At 40.1% G+C, this 17500-nt stretch overlaps 1 protein-coding gene and 1 pseudogene across 1 annotated transcript in view; one reads left to right on the forward strand and one right to left on the reverse strand.

The window, feature by feature from the left end:
* The first annotated feature begins 11293 nt into the window (after positions 1-11293).
* On the forward strand, positions 11294-15190 carry LOC138037327 (uncharacterized; annotated as a pseudogene).
* Positions 15191-16875: 1685 nt separating this feature from the next.
* LOC138037988 (uncharacterized) overlaps positions 16876-17500 on the reverse strand; it is a 1162-nt gene continuing 537 nt past the window's right edge. The window contains exons 2-3 of the mRNA XM_068883809.1: positions 17404-17500; positions 16876-16964 (exon numbers count right to left, since the gene is read on the reverse strand). The exon at positions 17404-17500 is cut by the window's right edge and continues 172 nt beyond it. Of these exons, the coding sequence (XP_068739910.1) occupies positions 17423-17500 (78 nt within the window). The 3' untranslated portion in view covers positions 16876-16964; positions 17404-17422. The remainder of the gene's footprint in view (positions 16965-17403) is intronic.

The following is a 17500-nucleotide window of genomic DNA, read 5'->3' on the forward strand; positions in this document are numbered from 1 at the left end:
TTCTCATTAGGTCTTGGCAGTCTCAGGGTGCAAAGTCACATGCTTTCTCTAATGCTCTTAAGAAGCTGTTTTGGGTTGTCACAAAAACTAATATTCATCTCAACCTTTGTTATATTCCCTCTCCTCTTAATCCTGCGGAACCCCCTTCGCGAGTTTTGTCTCTGCAGGATGCCAAGTTATCCGTGTCTGCCTGGTTGCAGGTTCAGGTGAAGTTTGGGGGCCGGCTTGGTCACTCTGCAGATTTGATGGCTTTGCCGTCAAATGTACAATGCTCTTTTGATGGCTCCCCACTTCCTTTCTTTTCTCCATACCCAACTCCTGGTTGTTCTGGGGTCAATGTTTTTGCTCAGCTTCCAGCTAATCATGGTCACCTGTTTTCTAACCCTTACATTTTCCATCCCATTATACTCATTCCTCAAGTTTTGCGCTTTGCTAAAACCCAGTCTATTCCTTGCACTCTTGTTGTCCCTGACGTTCGGCCTTGCAAATTTTGGTGGCCTCTACTTCAATCATTTCCCTCTTTCCTATTGGCACCTCGGGGAACACCGGATATAGTTTGTTCTCCCTCCCCCCATGGTTTTTCTTCTTCCTGGCCCCTTCCCTGGGACTTATGGGTTTTCCGCATAACTTTGCCATGAAATAGTCTTGTGAACTTCTTTTACAACGTTCTTACAACATGGTTAACCCATCTCTTGTGATTAGTTACAACAACAACAACAATAAAAATAGAATTATGTATTGAGCGCAGTAGACTTCTATTTTATTCTCGCTTATTCAACTGTTTACTTTATTCAATTCTTACTTTCTCCTTTTTTCATTACCATTGTTTTCTTCTCTTTAGGGCCTTCCCCCTGTCCCTCGCTTATTTGTTCCTGCCGTGTCATGCCCAACTTGCCATTATGCCAACGATCACACCTTCCGTTTTTGCCAGAATTGTGGTTATTCCAGGCGATGTGTGCACAATCTGGTCCCGACGCCCATTACCTTTAACCTCTCTGCTATTGACGGCCGTATTAACTTCCTACAATCAAATCACTAGTCAACAGCCTATTCCAAGCAGAAGCAGTCCTTAAAGATTGAACTATAAAGCTTCCCTTTTTGCTTTGCCAGGCCAAAAAAGCCTTTTCGATGCTACCCCCTTGGATGTTTGTCGGTTCCTGGTGTTTAAGGATCTCAAGGGTAAGACGCAAGTTCATAAGTCCGGATGTCCTTATCTTGGTCAACGGGGCACATCCCTTTGTCAATGTCCTTTGCGCCTTGCGTATTCCACGGTGGATTCCTATATTGGGAAACTACGTTCTATCTTTTCCGAGGTGGGACGCCAAGGAGACTGGAACCGCACTCTTTTGCTCGGTAATCCAGCTACTGATCTTCTGGTCAAGCAGTATCTAAAGGAAGTTACCGCTGAGCAACTTCAGGCTCGGGTAACTCCCAAGCAAGCTTCTCCCATTTTCCTGGACAAGCTACTCTTACTCTCACGTCATCTTGAAAAGCGTCTTCTCCTCACTTCTCTCACGCCAACCGACATTTTTATTACGGCTAGAGATCAAGCATTCTTCAAGACCTTGTTCTTCTCCAGAGATAGAGGAGGTGACCTAGGGCAAGTCAAAACACCTGAAATCGCTCCCTTCCCAGATGATAATGGATTTTTGTTCAATCACATATGGGGAAAGACTCTTAGGGATGGCGCCTCCAATATTTTTGGAATGCGCCGTCATCCTAATCCCACTTTATGCCCTATTAAGGGTATTGAGACTTATGTAGCAATCGCTCAAGAATTGGGAATCAGTCTCTCCAGTGGCCATTTATTTCGGGCCACTAATCAACAGGGCCACATTGTCGACAAGCCTCTTTTAAGCTCTACGGCTGAATCCCGCCTTAAAAAATATCTGTGGGATGCCCATATCGACAATGGCGAAACCCTTCATAGTTTTCGTTCAGGCTGCGCCGTTACCTTAGCCCTGTCGGGCTCTCCACTGGCAGATGTTATGTTGCATGTTGGTTGGACGAACTCAAAAACTGCGTTGTATTACCTTAAGTTAGCCGATGTCCTCCGGGCTGGGGCACCCTGTGACCTGCTTGCTTCAGATTCCTGCTTGCCTCAGTCTCGAGAAGCCTCGCGAGTTTATCTTGATTTTAATGACTTAGAGAATTTTGTCACCGCGTTTCCCGTTACGTCCTTCCCTAAACGTCTACTTCCCTCTTAAGGTTTCCCCTTTAGCTTTTGTTTTTTCCTTTCACGTTTTTCCTCTTTCGGGTTTTAGTTTTGGGGATTTTCTTTTGAGACTGGGTATGCTTACTGGACTGGCTATTCGTAGTACCTTGTGTTCTAGTATTATTCCTGTGTGGCCGCCAGACCTCCATACCTCAATAGGAGTGCGGGTAGGATCGCTGTGAATAGTTTACTATTTACAGCGGTCTTACCCAAGCGAATATAAGAGGTATTCCCCAAATGCATTCATAATCATTTTGATAGAAGACTCAAGCATTTTCTGTAAGGCGTCTCCTACATGTATCTCCTTTTATACACTGTAACCTGTACTCCTTCCCAATAGCCAACTTCGGATCCCCTTTACCCTCCCTCTCCTCCCAATTTCTCAGCTGTGCTTACTGTTCTGTATATCTTCATCTGAAGGTGGCCGCCAGACCTCCATACCTCAATAGGAGTGCGGGTAGGATCGCTGTGAATAGTTTACTATTCCATGTGTGTGGGCAATCGATTTATTCTGATTATCTTTTTTTTTTTCGTATCTTTCACATTGACTGCAAATCGTGTATCAGTACTAATGAACAGTAGCCTAAATTGAATATATTAAAATTGAACTTTAAAAGAGTCATCGCAAGGAGGATTAGAGGTCTTATATCATTAGGATTTGTAAGGATTTACTCCCCTTTGCTTCGAAATGATGCGTTTTGTTTAAGACTGAATTATAATATATCGAACTTATAACGGGATTTATTCTTTATCCCAAGTGGTGAACGCGTTTGTTCAAACGTGTGAAGAGATCTACACATTATCATAGTTCATTACCTTATTACATGCTTAGCTTTAACTTCCTCACTTACCCGGCCCCTTCCTACGTTTCTCTTATATTGACCTGTTTCTCCAATAAATTGCAGGTGGTTCCCAATCTACTTGGCTGATATGCAGCTGCTTCCCACTCACGCTCCAGAAGTTTACGAAGAATTCCTAAATGGCAACCACCCAGTGAGTAGATCAAGTCAACCCTTTAGCCAAGTCTGGGCTGACATGGCCTTGGAACAAACCATCAATCTCGACAGCAAGACTAGAGGGGGTATTGTTGGCTTGACACAAAATGCTTCGGCACTAGACAGATGGTTTATAACAAGTCACAAGACAGCTGAGCTAACTGCTGCAACCAAGCCACTTTGCAACCTTGAAGACTCTGATAAGATTGGGACTCACAAGGAGGCAGGTTCCAAAGGAGTAAAGAGGGATGAAAACGATGTTCAGTGGCTGATTAAAACCATTACTAATACCATGTCAAACCCTTTCGATTTGAGTGAGGCATTGACGGAAGACCCAGTTCAATTACCAAACATTGCCACTGGACTCATTATGCCTCATGACGCGGCAGAGCAGCTCGTTGACTGTTTCAGCACAGGAGCAGAAGAAGCCAAGAAATTTAGGAGACAAAGAATGGACAGTGATGAGGTATCCTTTTGGAGCAAGATTTCGAAATTGAATTTGAAAACATTTGCTTCTCTGGCAAAAACAAATCAAATCAAGTGCGCAGACGAGAAGATCATCACTATTTCAGGTGATAGGAATTTGTTTGGAAGACTTCTAATTGCTGCAAATTGTTGTGACGTTAATGTGAAAGAGGTCCTGAGATATGAACTGTTTACCGTGCGTGTTTAAGAGCTAGGAGGGGTTCAAGGAGAGCTCTTGAGATCCAAATCACAAACAAGCATACACCAGTTCCAAAGCAATGGGGGAAGTTTGTCAGCGGCCAGAATAACAAGGTTAACCTTTCCAGATTTTTTTGCCGAGAGTGGTGCAGTCTGGGTGAACACAACTTCTCTGATCAAGAGCTGGTAATTGGAGGTGGCTTTGAAGATCCAACAGATGCAGTTGTTGTAACCCATGGACGTAGGGATCCCCTTGCAGAGCTGAGATCAGACCATGAAGAAGCCGACAAAAGGATGATCCTTCATGCGTGGCACGCTTCTTCCACTAAAGAGAGGATTGTCATTCAGTCCCCTGAAACAGATGTTGCTGTATTAGCTATCCATGCATACCAGATGATACAGTGCAACTAAATTTGGTTCAAGACAGGCGTCAAACATAAGGCTCGCCTCGTCCCTATACATCTTATTGTTGAGAAGCTTGGTAGGAGTGTTTGCGCAGCGATTCCAGCATGCATTCCATGCTCTAACTGGGTGTGATTCTACTAGTGGGTTGTTTCAGATCGGCAAAAAGAAAGGATGGAAGGCATTTGTCAAATATCCCAGTGTTGGCTACCTTGGCAGACAGATTCCACCACCAGCGCTCACTGTTGAAGCCTGTGAGAGGTTTATTTGCTCCCTTTATACATCCAACAAGAAGGCAGGGGTAACAGCTGACGATGTAGGCGTTTGCATGTTTTGCCAAAAGCACCAAAGAAGTGTAAGTTTACCACCCACAAGCAACAGCTAGGAAGAAAGTGGATGGTGTGTTGGAACCACTTTTGATGTCCAAGGATCCAGCACCACAAGGGCTGCTTGAACTGACGACTTGCAAATGTACCAAATCTGTCTGCAGAAGGGATGCCTTGTGTCCTTGCAAAGCCCACGAGATGCCCTGTACAGCGGCATGCCTTTCTATGAATGATGAAAATTGCCAAAATCCTCACAAGCCAGTTGATGTACCACCTGGAAGCAGTGAAGACGAGCTAATAGATGCTGACGTTTAGCCTCTAGTACTTTACACATTCAAGTCTCGGTATTTAAACTATGGCGTTCACTGTCCCCCAAAATTCAATTCTGAATTTTGATTCTAATTTTAGCATTCCATATTGCAGTTTTAACGTTTATACGTAAATTATGCAATGGAAAGTTCAAGTCCTCAATTTGTTCACTCCTCTCGTCGATTTGAAAACTGTCCCCAAAACCAAAGGTAGTGCCATTTTGGTATCAAAATCTATTTTCAGATTTCATGTACAAAATGTCTTATTGGCAGTGGTTACCGCGAAAACAGAGTTCAGATTTTGTCAAGATAGTGAAAGATTATTGTGAGCAAAAAGAGAAAATAAAGTAACAAGTTTTGACCCTAATCACTGTAGTAAACAGCAATTGTTAAGGGAACGATGCGTTATTTTGAAAACTGAATAACTTCAAATAAAGTATTGTTTTGTTTGATTAACTTAAGATGATGGATAAAGAAGTGATAAGTTTGGTCGTTATTCCAGAGAATTTAATGCTAATTATCGCTTAAATATCCTTAATTAAAATGACCATAGCAACGGTTACCATGGTTACCTGGTTAAGGTGTTTCACACATAAAAATAAAATATTTTCACACCAGTAATACTTGAACCAATTTGAAATTGTCTAGGCTTAACTTCAGGGGAGTAATGTCGACCTGAACATGTAGAAACTAATCACACTAAAAATATGCTAAAAATATCACAGGGGCCTTACCAGCAGTCACAAATGAGCCCCAAGCACAACGAATTCCCACCAGTACATCAGTACATCATACCTAAAAATGTTCTATGGGTATTGCCCTATCATTTTGTAATGCCAGACCAAATATATAGGTCCTACATGGCCTACATGCCCTACACGCCCTATATGTCCTACAAGTCCTACAAGCCCTACATGTCCTACACGTCCTACAACCCCAAAAAGTGCCACAAGCCAATGCAGCGCTCCAAGCTGCGACCATTTTTGTTGCCATGGTGAGTGAAAATAAAATTTGGCGACTTCATTTTAGAACTTTATTCTATAACATTTTAATTTTATTTATTAACCGTATTATATTCTCCAAGACCTCAGCAAACAAATTTATCAGTGAAATTAGATTCAACGATGAACCACAGTGATAACAAGAAACAAAGTGTTAACATTTTGTTTACAGTCAATGTTTCTTGCCAGGTTCGTCTCAAAATCTGTATCTATTCCACTAACAAGTTACATGATAGTAAGTGGTACCAGTAGAAGCACAAAGACCAAATGAAATTATACATCTGTAGCTCTCATTTTTCGATATTAAGGTACCACAGTATTGCGACACATTTTTATCCATTTTTTATGAAATTATTTCTTAACTGATCGGCAACTCAATATTAGTTGTACTGTCATTATAACAAATTAAATTCTAATACTTTCGCATTCCAAAGCAATTATTTGTATTTGAATTACGTCTTACATTAAATCAACCACAAGAACAACGAACCTTGCATGCAATAAACATTATTGTCAATAAAGTGCTATTAGGATTATTATGGCAGAAAATGAACATTACCCTTACTTAGGCTTACACTGAGGTAAAATCTCTATGCTTATAGGCAACTGACTTGATTTCACTCATACTTGTTCGAATTTCAGGTTCTTGATGCTTATGATAGCTTTGACTCGTTCGACTGTACCTCAAGTAATTACTCGGGCTTTCCAAAGGAAGTGCCCGAGTTTAAATTCGGGCTTCGTTTTCGTTTTTTTACTTTCAGTCCACAGTCAAGTCCTTAACACGCACATGCTAGGTGATGCGTACGGGCACATGGCATGGTGAAATGACAGAAGAAGAGAAGTTTTTTGCGGTGCAAAGTCAGCACAAATACTGTGTAAATACGCTCAAATGCACACACCGTTTGTGGTAGACCCTCACTAAAAGATCTTGAGCGTTTTCACAATTGGTCGGTCCACAAACTTTATGAGAGATGTCTTTATGAGCAAACATTTGTCGTGCACTTAGTAAATTTTCACACCTATTGTTTTCAATGTTTCATTGAATGATTCCACTTGTAAAAACCTGTTCCATTTTGTAATTTGGAAAAGGTCAAGAACTGTTTTCTGAATAAATGAGTAAATGAAAATATTCTACCTGATTCAAAAACACAAAACAATGTTGTGGACAAGCACACGAAAGGGTTGAATTGTCTTTAAAACAATGGCATTTCAAATGTTACAAACTAAACTAGTGAATTTAGGTCATGACTATGGTACGTCATAGGAAAAAGGACGACAAGGACATGAACAAAGAGTGTTAAGTTATTCAAAAGAAAGCCTGACGATGTGCGTCTGGATAACAAAGTTTTAAATTTTTTAAATTTTAAAGACAACGTGGCAGGAAAGTTTTATGTTTGTCTTTCACTAATTGCAATCACTACAGATATAATTGATCTTCTTCAGCTTTGTCTCGCTTAAGGTCATCTCAACACATCGCAAGTGTTGCTACTGTTGGCATTTTACACACCGGATGTGTCCTGTCAGCCGGGCCTTTTTGAAGCCCCATTTACACGAGCAATTTTTATGTGACAAATATATTTGATAGTGTAGATGGCACAGCAAATAATTGTCAACAGTTTGAAGTTTAGTGCGCCAGTAATTACTTTGGACACCCGAGATATGCAGACCGAAGAGGCCCTGACAGGGGGGGTCCCATGTCACTTGTCTCAATTTTAAAATCACTCGTGTTGGGGTTTAATCAGCTCTTTCTTGGCCTTGACGTCACTGTCAGAATTTTGATGGGAAAGGATGTATTTTGTCGGAATTTCATTTTATGTGCTGTCACTACTTTTTGGGCCATGGCGCTTGTTGGAATTTACTCTGTCAGGGCTTCACTAAAGGTGAGGCTGTGTAGTCACCCACGAAATATGGTGCATATGAACAAGCAAAAACTTGAAGCTGTTGCGATTATAGCGTTTCTCATATTATATAAACAACAAAGAATGAAGAAAAAGAAGCCTAGGTGTTGGGTAAAGCCCTGGAAAACTCAGCAGTTACGAGAAGCCCAGGGTTTGGCCCAAAATTTAGTTAAAGAACTATGAGAGACTGAGTACAAGTTATTACGACCTTCAAATTTGAGTACAAGTATGAATTTCTAATTTCAAACCAGTCTCCTCTCCTCACTGTTCCTTGTTGTAGCAGACCAGGAGATTGTAGAAACAAGATTGATGCCACTAGTGATCATCCAAAGCACTCGAACAAGATTTGAAAATTCGTACTTGAACTCAACCTCATACTATCTCGTATTCAAATCTAAAGGTCACTATTTTAACTTGCTTTAACAGGTTTCATGAAATAATGTTGGCATTAATTAAACAAGAACCAAAACTGTTACTGACGTCTTAAAGCGGAAGAACAAGCATGACTTGTAAAAGTTCTGAATTTTGTGTTTGCCTATTGTGTTACTTAGAAACCTTGTTTATTTTATTATTCTGTGCATCCCTAGTTGTTGGGAGAAAAATAGTCCTATTAATACAACTTCAAAAATGAGCATACTATTTTTGTTGTCCCACAAGACTAAGTATTTTCTTGGGAATAAGTCACCCACCCCCATCTACCTCCTTCTTCACCACCTCATTCAGAAGATCTCATGTATAGTTTTTGCATATGTTTTTTCTATTTAAAAAAACATACCTGAGGTGTGTGAAGCCTTGTATAATGTGTTGAGGGATGAATACCTACAGCAACGAAGTTCAAAACAACATTGGGAACAAATCGTAGAGGAATTTGAATCCAAATGGCCGTTTCCACGTGCAGTTGGAGCCATTGATGGAAAACACATTAACATGCGTGCTCCCCCAAACTCAGGCTCCGAGTACTTCAACTACAAAAAGCAATTGAGTATTGTTCTCCGAGGTTAGGGTTAGGGTTAGGGTTAGGGTTAGAGGTACTGCAATGTTATCACGGGGTTAACAAATTGTCATATCCTTTCTTCATGGGAGATATTTTCCCTCTCAACATGGTATCATGTGTTTATTTTGTCCTCTAAATGAAAAGGAAAAACAACATTGAGGATAAGGGCTACTACTAGTACCACTGATAAGGATAATGATAATGATAATGATAATAATAATAATAATAATAATAATAATAATGGTGATGATGTTAAGAACAATGATAACAACAAGGATTACATCAAGGCAGAGAAGGGAAAATTTCAAAGCTAAATAGTATATGACATGATGGTGTGCAGATATAATTTTTGCCCATTGAAGTCCATTTTCTTTTCCTTTTGCCACAGTGACTGCACTGATGCCATGAAGAATTCACTCGCTGCAGCCCTGAGACATACACGTAAACCTATGATAGGAGGACGGCGAACGAGAAGAAGGAAATGGCGGTTGCACTGGCCAGGGACTATGCAGAATGCCATAACGACCCAGAGAAAAGTGACAAATCAGGGGAAGAGGCAGCTGCTGGTGGAAGTGATGATTTCAAGGCAGGTGATTTCGTGGCCCTTGTGGAGCCAGATAGCACAAGCACTTCTCCAAGAATCTTGCTGGGACAGATTCTCTCCTTTGAAGGAAAGACAGAGGTTCTCCTGCTTTGGTATAAGCAAGTCAAGCACAGCCTGTACAAACTAACATTGAACGGGGAACAGTGGAAAGAAAACCTGGATTGTCTCGTTCCAGTCAAAGTCCAGTCAGTCAAACAACCTGCAGGATGCTACAAGCTACTAGTCATAGGTGAGTTGTGTAATCTTTGTCTATTGAATCGTTTTGTCGGTCAGTTTTACAAGCACGTGGTTAGCTTCGGGTTAGTTAGAGGGCTGAGAATGACAAAGAAATGTCTCATAGAAATGTTGAAGTAAGAATTAGTTTCGTTCATGAACGAGCGAGCGAGCGAGCTGAAGAGAAGTGAACATTGCAATGTGAGTGCAGGCACATGAATTGTTTGTTCAGTCATCGATCATTGCATTGCTATGGATGTTTAGCCTTTGTGACTTGTGTTGGATTGGCCTTGTCGGTTTTTAGCCCACTCACTGGGCACTGTGGCTGGAAATGAAATGGAAATCATGTCTTCCACCTTAATGGCTCCGTTCTCCTATCTAGTGCCTTTGCCTGATTTTTTTGCGTACAGCAGACTTGAGTTTTAGAGCTACAGCTGACAGTTGTCTTTCTTCCCTTCCAGCTTGGCCAGCCAGCAGCCAGTGGATATCAGTGGTCATCGATTCATTCATTCATTCATTCATTCCTTCATTGTTATAGTTATTTTGTGCTGCACAGTTGTTCATTATTTAGAAACTGAGATTTCGAGCCAGTTCACTGAAACCAATAATGTGCAGGCTAAGCCAATGGACTCTTTGATTTTGTGGTTAGGGTTATGTGATCAGACTCCTTTGCTAATGCCAAAAGTGAACCGACTAGTTAGTTATGGCTGGCTTTTGAAAGAGGAAAGCAAAATGCAAAAGAAACAAGCAAGAATTAAGGAAGAAAAATTGAAAACCCAAATTAAACAAAGTGAAGATTTCCATCCGAATTAGCAGCAGCACAAGGTCACCAGGGATTTTCAGCCATTTGTCTCAGTGGAATCCAGGCTACTCTAACCTAGACATTTTCAATATGTAGATTCGAGCTGACGAAAGCAAGTCGTTTCCATGCCACCAATGAATTATTCCGAGGTCATTTGCCTCCCTTCAGTCAGTCTGTACATGCATGGTGAATAAAGCGAGTTTCAAACTCAGAGCAGGCTCACAACAACTTCTCCTAGAGTATCATTTCTTTCTTTATTTACTGTAGGCACATGCAGGAGTATATACGAAATGATTCACACGATTTCAATCTTCTCAATTCTTGTTGACTACTCTCTTTTATCTACTATAATGATGGTGAGGTTATGATGATGAACTCAAAGAACATGGCAACTAACTGGCCAGAATGGTTGCTCCAAGAAGATCATAGAACTGCTTAAAAAAAAAAAAAACCAAAAAACCAAAAAACAAAACAAAACAAAAAAACAGGAATCATTTCATGCATACTTCTGTCATCCTTTCTATGAGTGTCTAGGAGTGGTGATGATGTACACGATTCACCTGTTGATTGAGTGAGCACTCACGAGACGGAATAAATCTCTTGATGAGGCCTAAGACTTGATGTGCTCAACCGTTCACTTTAGTGCGTTCATTAAAGTGTATATGACACAAAAATTTTTTTTTCGGTTACTGGTCCTTTGATAAGTAAGAGAAACGATTCTGAGCTTAAAAGGGGTCTAAAGTGTTAGAAAGTTTGTTTTTTCGAGCTGAAAAACTCGACATTTTCGCTTCAAAAGTGTCGCCGGAAGCGCGCGGCCAAAAGGTCATGTGACTTGCTTGTGTGACGTCAGTCTACTTGACTCGCATCAAAACATGGCGGAAAGCAAGAGAAAACCTGTGAAGAAAGGAGGACGATACTGTGTGGCCGGAACGTCCAACGGTGAAAGCTGTACGAATACACAATATACGCCGGGAATCTCCGCGCATTTGTTCCCTTCAGAGCCTAGTGTTAGGGCTCAATGGGTTAAATTCGTTCGTCGACATCGTGTTGATTTTGGTGAGCCAGTCGGCAAATTTGCATCTTTGTGTTCAGCACATTTTGAGCAGAGTTGCTTTACCAACAGCTTGGCGTCTTCGCTGCCAGGAATGGAAGGAATTAAAATTATAAGGAACTTAATTCCAGGCTCTATTCCGACAAGGGACACTGTATTACCAGAGGGCCCGCAAGTTCTGAGCGAACGCCAGAAGCGACAAGTAAGCCTTTTTTTTTTTCACATTAAGTCTCATAATCGTTGTTATCAAAAGCTTCAAGGCTTTCATGTGTCATGGCTGTGTACGTATGTGAAGAACACCTAGGTATACTTTGCGAGGTTAAATAAATCAGCATCGTAATCCTATAATCTTGTGCTTACTGAAAGTGGAAGTATGTGAAATCGACGTTTATTACGGTATGTGTTTTTACACGTATTATGTGTGTTTGCACATCTTCTGATGTATTTTGGAGAATTGTTCTGTAACAGGTGTATTTAAGTCAATTTAATCAAATAACCGAATGAAAGAAACAAACATTGTGCAAAGTGATTTGCTATAAAAATTTTCAGTCAGTGAATTTGATGTTACCTTTTTCTTCAGCTGAGGCGAGATGCATTTTCTGACTCGCAACCCGGACCCAGCCAGCCCAAAGAAAGAAGGGAGAACCCGCAAGATACAACCGAGGTTGCTGTAGGTGATGCTGTGATCAGCAATAATGCAATTGAAACCACCTCTGAGGCCTCCACTCCTGTCTGCGATGATTCCTGTGAAAATGTTGTGGCCTCCACTCCTGTCTGCATTGATTCCTGTGAAAATGTTGTATCAGCAGCTCCCAGCTCAGCTATCTGGCATGTGGTCACTATGCCACATACTAAAACGTCTTCATCACAAGATAATGCAGCTACTACCACCATCAATCATACCCCTTCACCAGTGGAAGCATCGCCACTCCAAAACAGTTCTTGTGGGGAGGTTGTGGATAAAAATAAATATAGGAGTCTGCTGAGAGCTAATCAGCGTCACAGGCGCACCATTAAGGATTTGAAGAAGAATATCAGGGAGCTTAAAAATGTAAGTGTGAAATAAAAATGTAAAAGATTATTGTCTATTGCCTTAGGATTTTTGATATTTCCTAGCATTCAGTTTTAAGCTTTTTTCTTTTTGTCACTTATCGTGATAGAAAGTGGATGGAACAGCTTCAGAAGATGAACTGGGCCACAAGCAAGAGGGGGACGAATCCCAAGACTATTTTGTTTGGTCTGGCACTGGTACAGATACAGAAACCGATAAGGAGTGTGATTGGCAGCCGTCACAAGATGACCCTGAAGGGGGAAGCACTGAAGACGATGAAATGGAGGAGGATCTATCAGATGAAACAGTGGAAAGAGATATACGGTGTGGCTTATTTTATACTAATTGTTAATTTTGTTCTGCCTTCATAATGCTTAATTAGATGCAGAACAGTAGGTACATGCACAGGGGCAATAGCTTATGGCCCAAAGCTCTGATCTATTTCGCCTCCCCTCCTCCCCACCTTTTTGAAGTATAATAACAATAATAACAACAGGATCAAAAAAATGGAACAAATTTAACACCTCAACCACTTCTCAAATCCTATTAACTTTATTATCATTATTCTTTGTCATTAATACTAATATTATCACAATTTATTATGATTGCCATTAATAATTATTACACGTATGCCAACAACGTTCGCACGTTATTTATGAACATTTTGCACTTAATTTTCCAGAGTTGATCCAGACACCCCAGCTTTTGAGGAACCCAAGTTCATTGTATTTTACAGCGTGCTGCTACAACTGTTCACTATGTTTTGTTTCAAATGTAAAGAGAGTCGGCCATCAGCAACAATGCAGCAGAATGGCACTATGGTCACTGTGACACAAAATTGTTCAAGATGTAACAAGAAGTATGTATGGAATTCCCAGCCACCTCCTCCACGTGGGAAGTCTCCCATTGGCAATTTGTTATTGAGTTTTTCAATCTTGATGGCTGGAGCTTCAATTAACAAGGTCCTGCTTGTGTTTCGCCACATGGGACTTCATGTGTATTCGGCCCGCACTTATTTCAGGCACCAGAAGTCATTGTGATTTCCTGTTGTTCTCCATCACTGGGAAAGTTACAGGGCAAATCTTATTAGCAAGGTTAAGGAACTGAAAGACGTGGCATGGACTGGAGATGGCAGATTCGATTCTATGGGACATTCTGCAAAATATGGCGTGTACACAATGCTCTGCACAACTATTATGAAAATTGTTCATTTTGAATTAGTTCAGGTAAGTGACTTTTCAACAACTAAAAACATAATCTCCTTTAGTGTTGAATGTTGTAAATGATCTCTCTGTGAGGTTGTTATGTCTCTGATGCTGATTACTCAGACAAGATGTTATTGAGAATTAAAATAATTTGGCTTGTCCCCAGCAATGCGCAGAATGTGCTTCGTTTACCTTAGGCTGCACATTCTTGTGGATTGAGGCATGGCTGATAATGCACTGTAGTGCAAACAAGTATATGGCAGTTAACATAATGAGTCTTCAACACATAAAATTTTGCTTCATTATTAATTTATTGCACAATACAATTGAGAGTTCAATTCTGATAATGGAAAAGAATTTAGGCAATTTTGTAGATGTGTCGCTGATAACAGACTAATGTTTTTGTGTTTTCCATTTCTAGGCTAATGAAACAGGAGGTAGCCAGCAGACAGAGTTGGAGGGGGCAAAGAGGTGCTTTGCGCATTTAAAAACACTTGGCTTGTCAGTTGGTGTATTTGTATCCGATCGCCATCGAGGAATTGCGAACTGGATTCGTGAGAACTGTGCTACTACAAAGCATTACTTTGACATTTGGCACATAGCCAGATCCGTTACCAAGAAACTCCTGGTTTTGAGAAAGGAGAAAGGATGTGGGATTATTAAGGACTGGATGAGGGGCATTCGGAGACATTTACTGGTGTGCAACGTCAACCACAGCTGGTTTTGAATCACTGATTACTGCAAAGTGGAATTCTTTCTTGCGTCATGTTTGCAACAAGCATGAGAATCATCCTGATCCACTGTACCCAAAGTGTCACCATGGTGATCTTGAACCAAGAAAGTGGATAAAAGTTGGTAAGGAAATATTTCGTCGAGTAAGAACTAAGTCCAATATTTTTTTACTAGCAACTGAGTATATAGACACTCCTTCCCAACAAATGGTTATGTGGCATGAATCTCAATATAACATGTCTGTTTGGAATCATGATAGCTGTATTCAGAATGTCAAAATGACCAGTATTAAGGCCAGAAGCTGTTCTTCACTAATGAAGAAGCTCATGTCGGGACCTATAAAAATTGACTTTGTTCACCTTGGACAAATAAAGCTCACTCATTATTAGTGATACATATTGAGACCCACATAAAGTAATGGCTTCAGTTTTTCTTTTCTTGTCAGCCAGGTGATGTCTTTATTTATATGCCATCTTTTAGGTTTGGTTAATGGGGACCTACATGCAAGTGTATTTTGTGGTTGTACTCATGTCATATTCATCGACTTTCTCTGGCAGGAACTACAGCCTATGACAAATTAAAGTCCTTGTTCACTAACATGAAGAAGTTGTCCCCTGATGCACAGACAAGCTGCCTGGAAGGATTTCATGCCACTCTGAACTACTGGCACCCAAACTTGATTTGTTATTCTTGGCTGGGAACTCTTTGCAGGTCCATTATCTTTGTGTAAAAGTAGCATTTCTTGATGTATTTGAGGGTGCTTTATCACAAAAAGGTCACATTTTTGTAACTTTTTCTTAGGAAATAAATTCCCATGGATGTTATTGTACATCTAGTTATGGTTGTAATTCATTCACTTGTTTGGAGCATATGGATTGTTTGGTGGTAATAACTAACCATTACTTTTCTTTGTAGGCACATACTGGGATGGCACTCTTTCCATGTATGGTTTCCCTTTCTGTGTCCTATAATAGTACCTTAAATAAGACTGCTAATTCAAAAGTTGCAGACCTACCAGAGAGTAATATTGATGAAACATGAATAGTGGCAGTCAACATTTTTTCATCGCTGATGTATTAGAGTGAATTTCAATTAAGTGTCATAAGTACATGTAATTCACCTGTTCCCTGTTTAACAAAACTTGTGACATTTTGAGAAACATGCTAAGAAAAAAAGCTCCTCTGAAAATTCTCCCACAAATTTTTATTTTTAGGTTACGTTGACGCAATGAAGGCACTCCTGTTTACTTTGCCTAAGTCAGAAATGAAGGAAGTTTTAGAGAGATATTCTGGAAAAGTGCCCAAGCCGCTTAATCAACAATTCCCAGCTAGGAGAAGTAAAGCAGAAGCTGTTGAAGTTTACCAAACACGAAGGAAGATGAAGAAAACATCACTTTTTCCATCTGGTTTGTTTCTGTGATTTCGAAGAATTTTTTGGATTCTATTATTATATTCAGCAGTCTTTTGTTTACTCTTGTTGTGGCTGCCATTGCCCGAAACGGAAAATACCATAATAGTCTTAGTTTGTCTACCCAAATTTTAAATAAGCATTGTTTCCAGTTTCTCTTGGGACTTACAATGGTCCCAAGGGCAAACAAAAACAATGCTTATTCAAAATTTGGGTAGACAAACTAAGACTATTATGGTATTTTCCGTTTCGGGCAATTGGGAGCTGACATAATTAATTTGGTTCTCACACAGGTAAAGAGTGATCAGGTCATCCAAATAATTTATTATGTTTCAGTGCAAATCCAAATGTCATACTTTGCAGAGAAATTGACTATATGTACTGCTAGTTCACTTGTTATGCCAATACATAACCCAGCTTCACTAAGTTTGGTGGGGCCTTTTGCTTCAAAATGCTCATCTTGATGTCTGGACATGATTATTTGTTACAAGCTTTAGTCAAAACTCTTTTAACCAGAGCTCATCGTGCTTTCATTTTATTTGTTTGCTCTACAGAAGCTGAGCAGTCTACCCTTCAATCCAACCAGAAAAGCAACCAGACCAGTAGTCGGAACACTTCACGAAGGCCTTATACTTGTTCAGTATGCAACAAACCGTTGCGTGGTCATAAAGGCAAATGCAAAAAATAGTGTTGTTAACCTTTCGTAAACCCCCAGTAAATGTTGTGATCTTTTCTGTTTGTTGGTAATTATTTTTAAAAAATTACCATTTGGATAGTGATTTTTAATCAAAATTAATACAAATTTAAAATCTTATCTAGTGCCAAGTAAACCCAATGCACAGTTGTGAAGTTTATGAGAGAAACTACTGAATGACTGTTTGTGAATGGGTTTTTTTAATAAATGTACTTTGGTTCAAACAAAGTGTTTTTGTCAGTGTTCTCTGTCTTTAGAAGTTGCAAATCCTTTTGACTGGTGGGACTGGTATTTAGTTCTAATACTGTGATAGATGCAAGCTGGGAGTGGCCTGGTGTTATCCCAACCCATGTAGCCACAAAGCCATCGTGTGGTCCATCTGTATGCAACAGCTCTTATGAACCTGAAAAATAATTTGAATGGATCATTTCAGGGTGCAAAAGGTCTGTGAATATGTTTTGATATTAATTCTGAAGGGACTCAGGGCCTTTTCTGCTTTAGCTAAGAACAATGGACCTTCACCCCTTGTCCTTCCCCTTTACCTTCAACCGTTAATTCCTTATGTTTGTTTATTTAATCAGCGACAATAATAATTTGAGACAGCACAGCAATTAATTTTTGCTAATGGATTGGAAAGTAAGGCTATCATGTGAGCAAATGAGTGCTATTTGCTATTATTTTGAACAGCAAAATTAAAATCGATATGCGAACCGCCGGGAAAGCAATCATGCTTGGATGACTCTAAAAAGAACTACTCAGTCTTTATAATAATTACTATTATGACTATACCTATGTTGATGATTCAACAGCAATTTTTTATTCTATTTTCACGCTTAACATACATTCTGGCAGATTTTGTACTCATTCATTTTCCGACACTCCACCTCGGCGGCGGTAATTTCCTCCGTCCTTATTTCTTAACAGTGGCGCCACTTGAAG

This window comes from Montipora capricornis, chromosome 2 (assembly GCF_036669925.1).
Source record: "Montipora capricornis isolate CH-2021 chromosome 2, ASM3666992v2, whole genome shotgun sequence".
NCBI lineage: Eukaryota > Metazoa > Cnidaria > Anthozoa > Scleractinia > Acroporidae > Montipora > Montipora capricornis.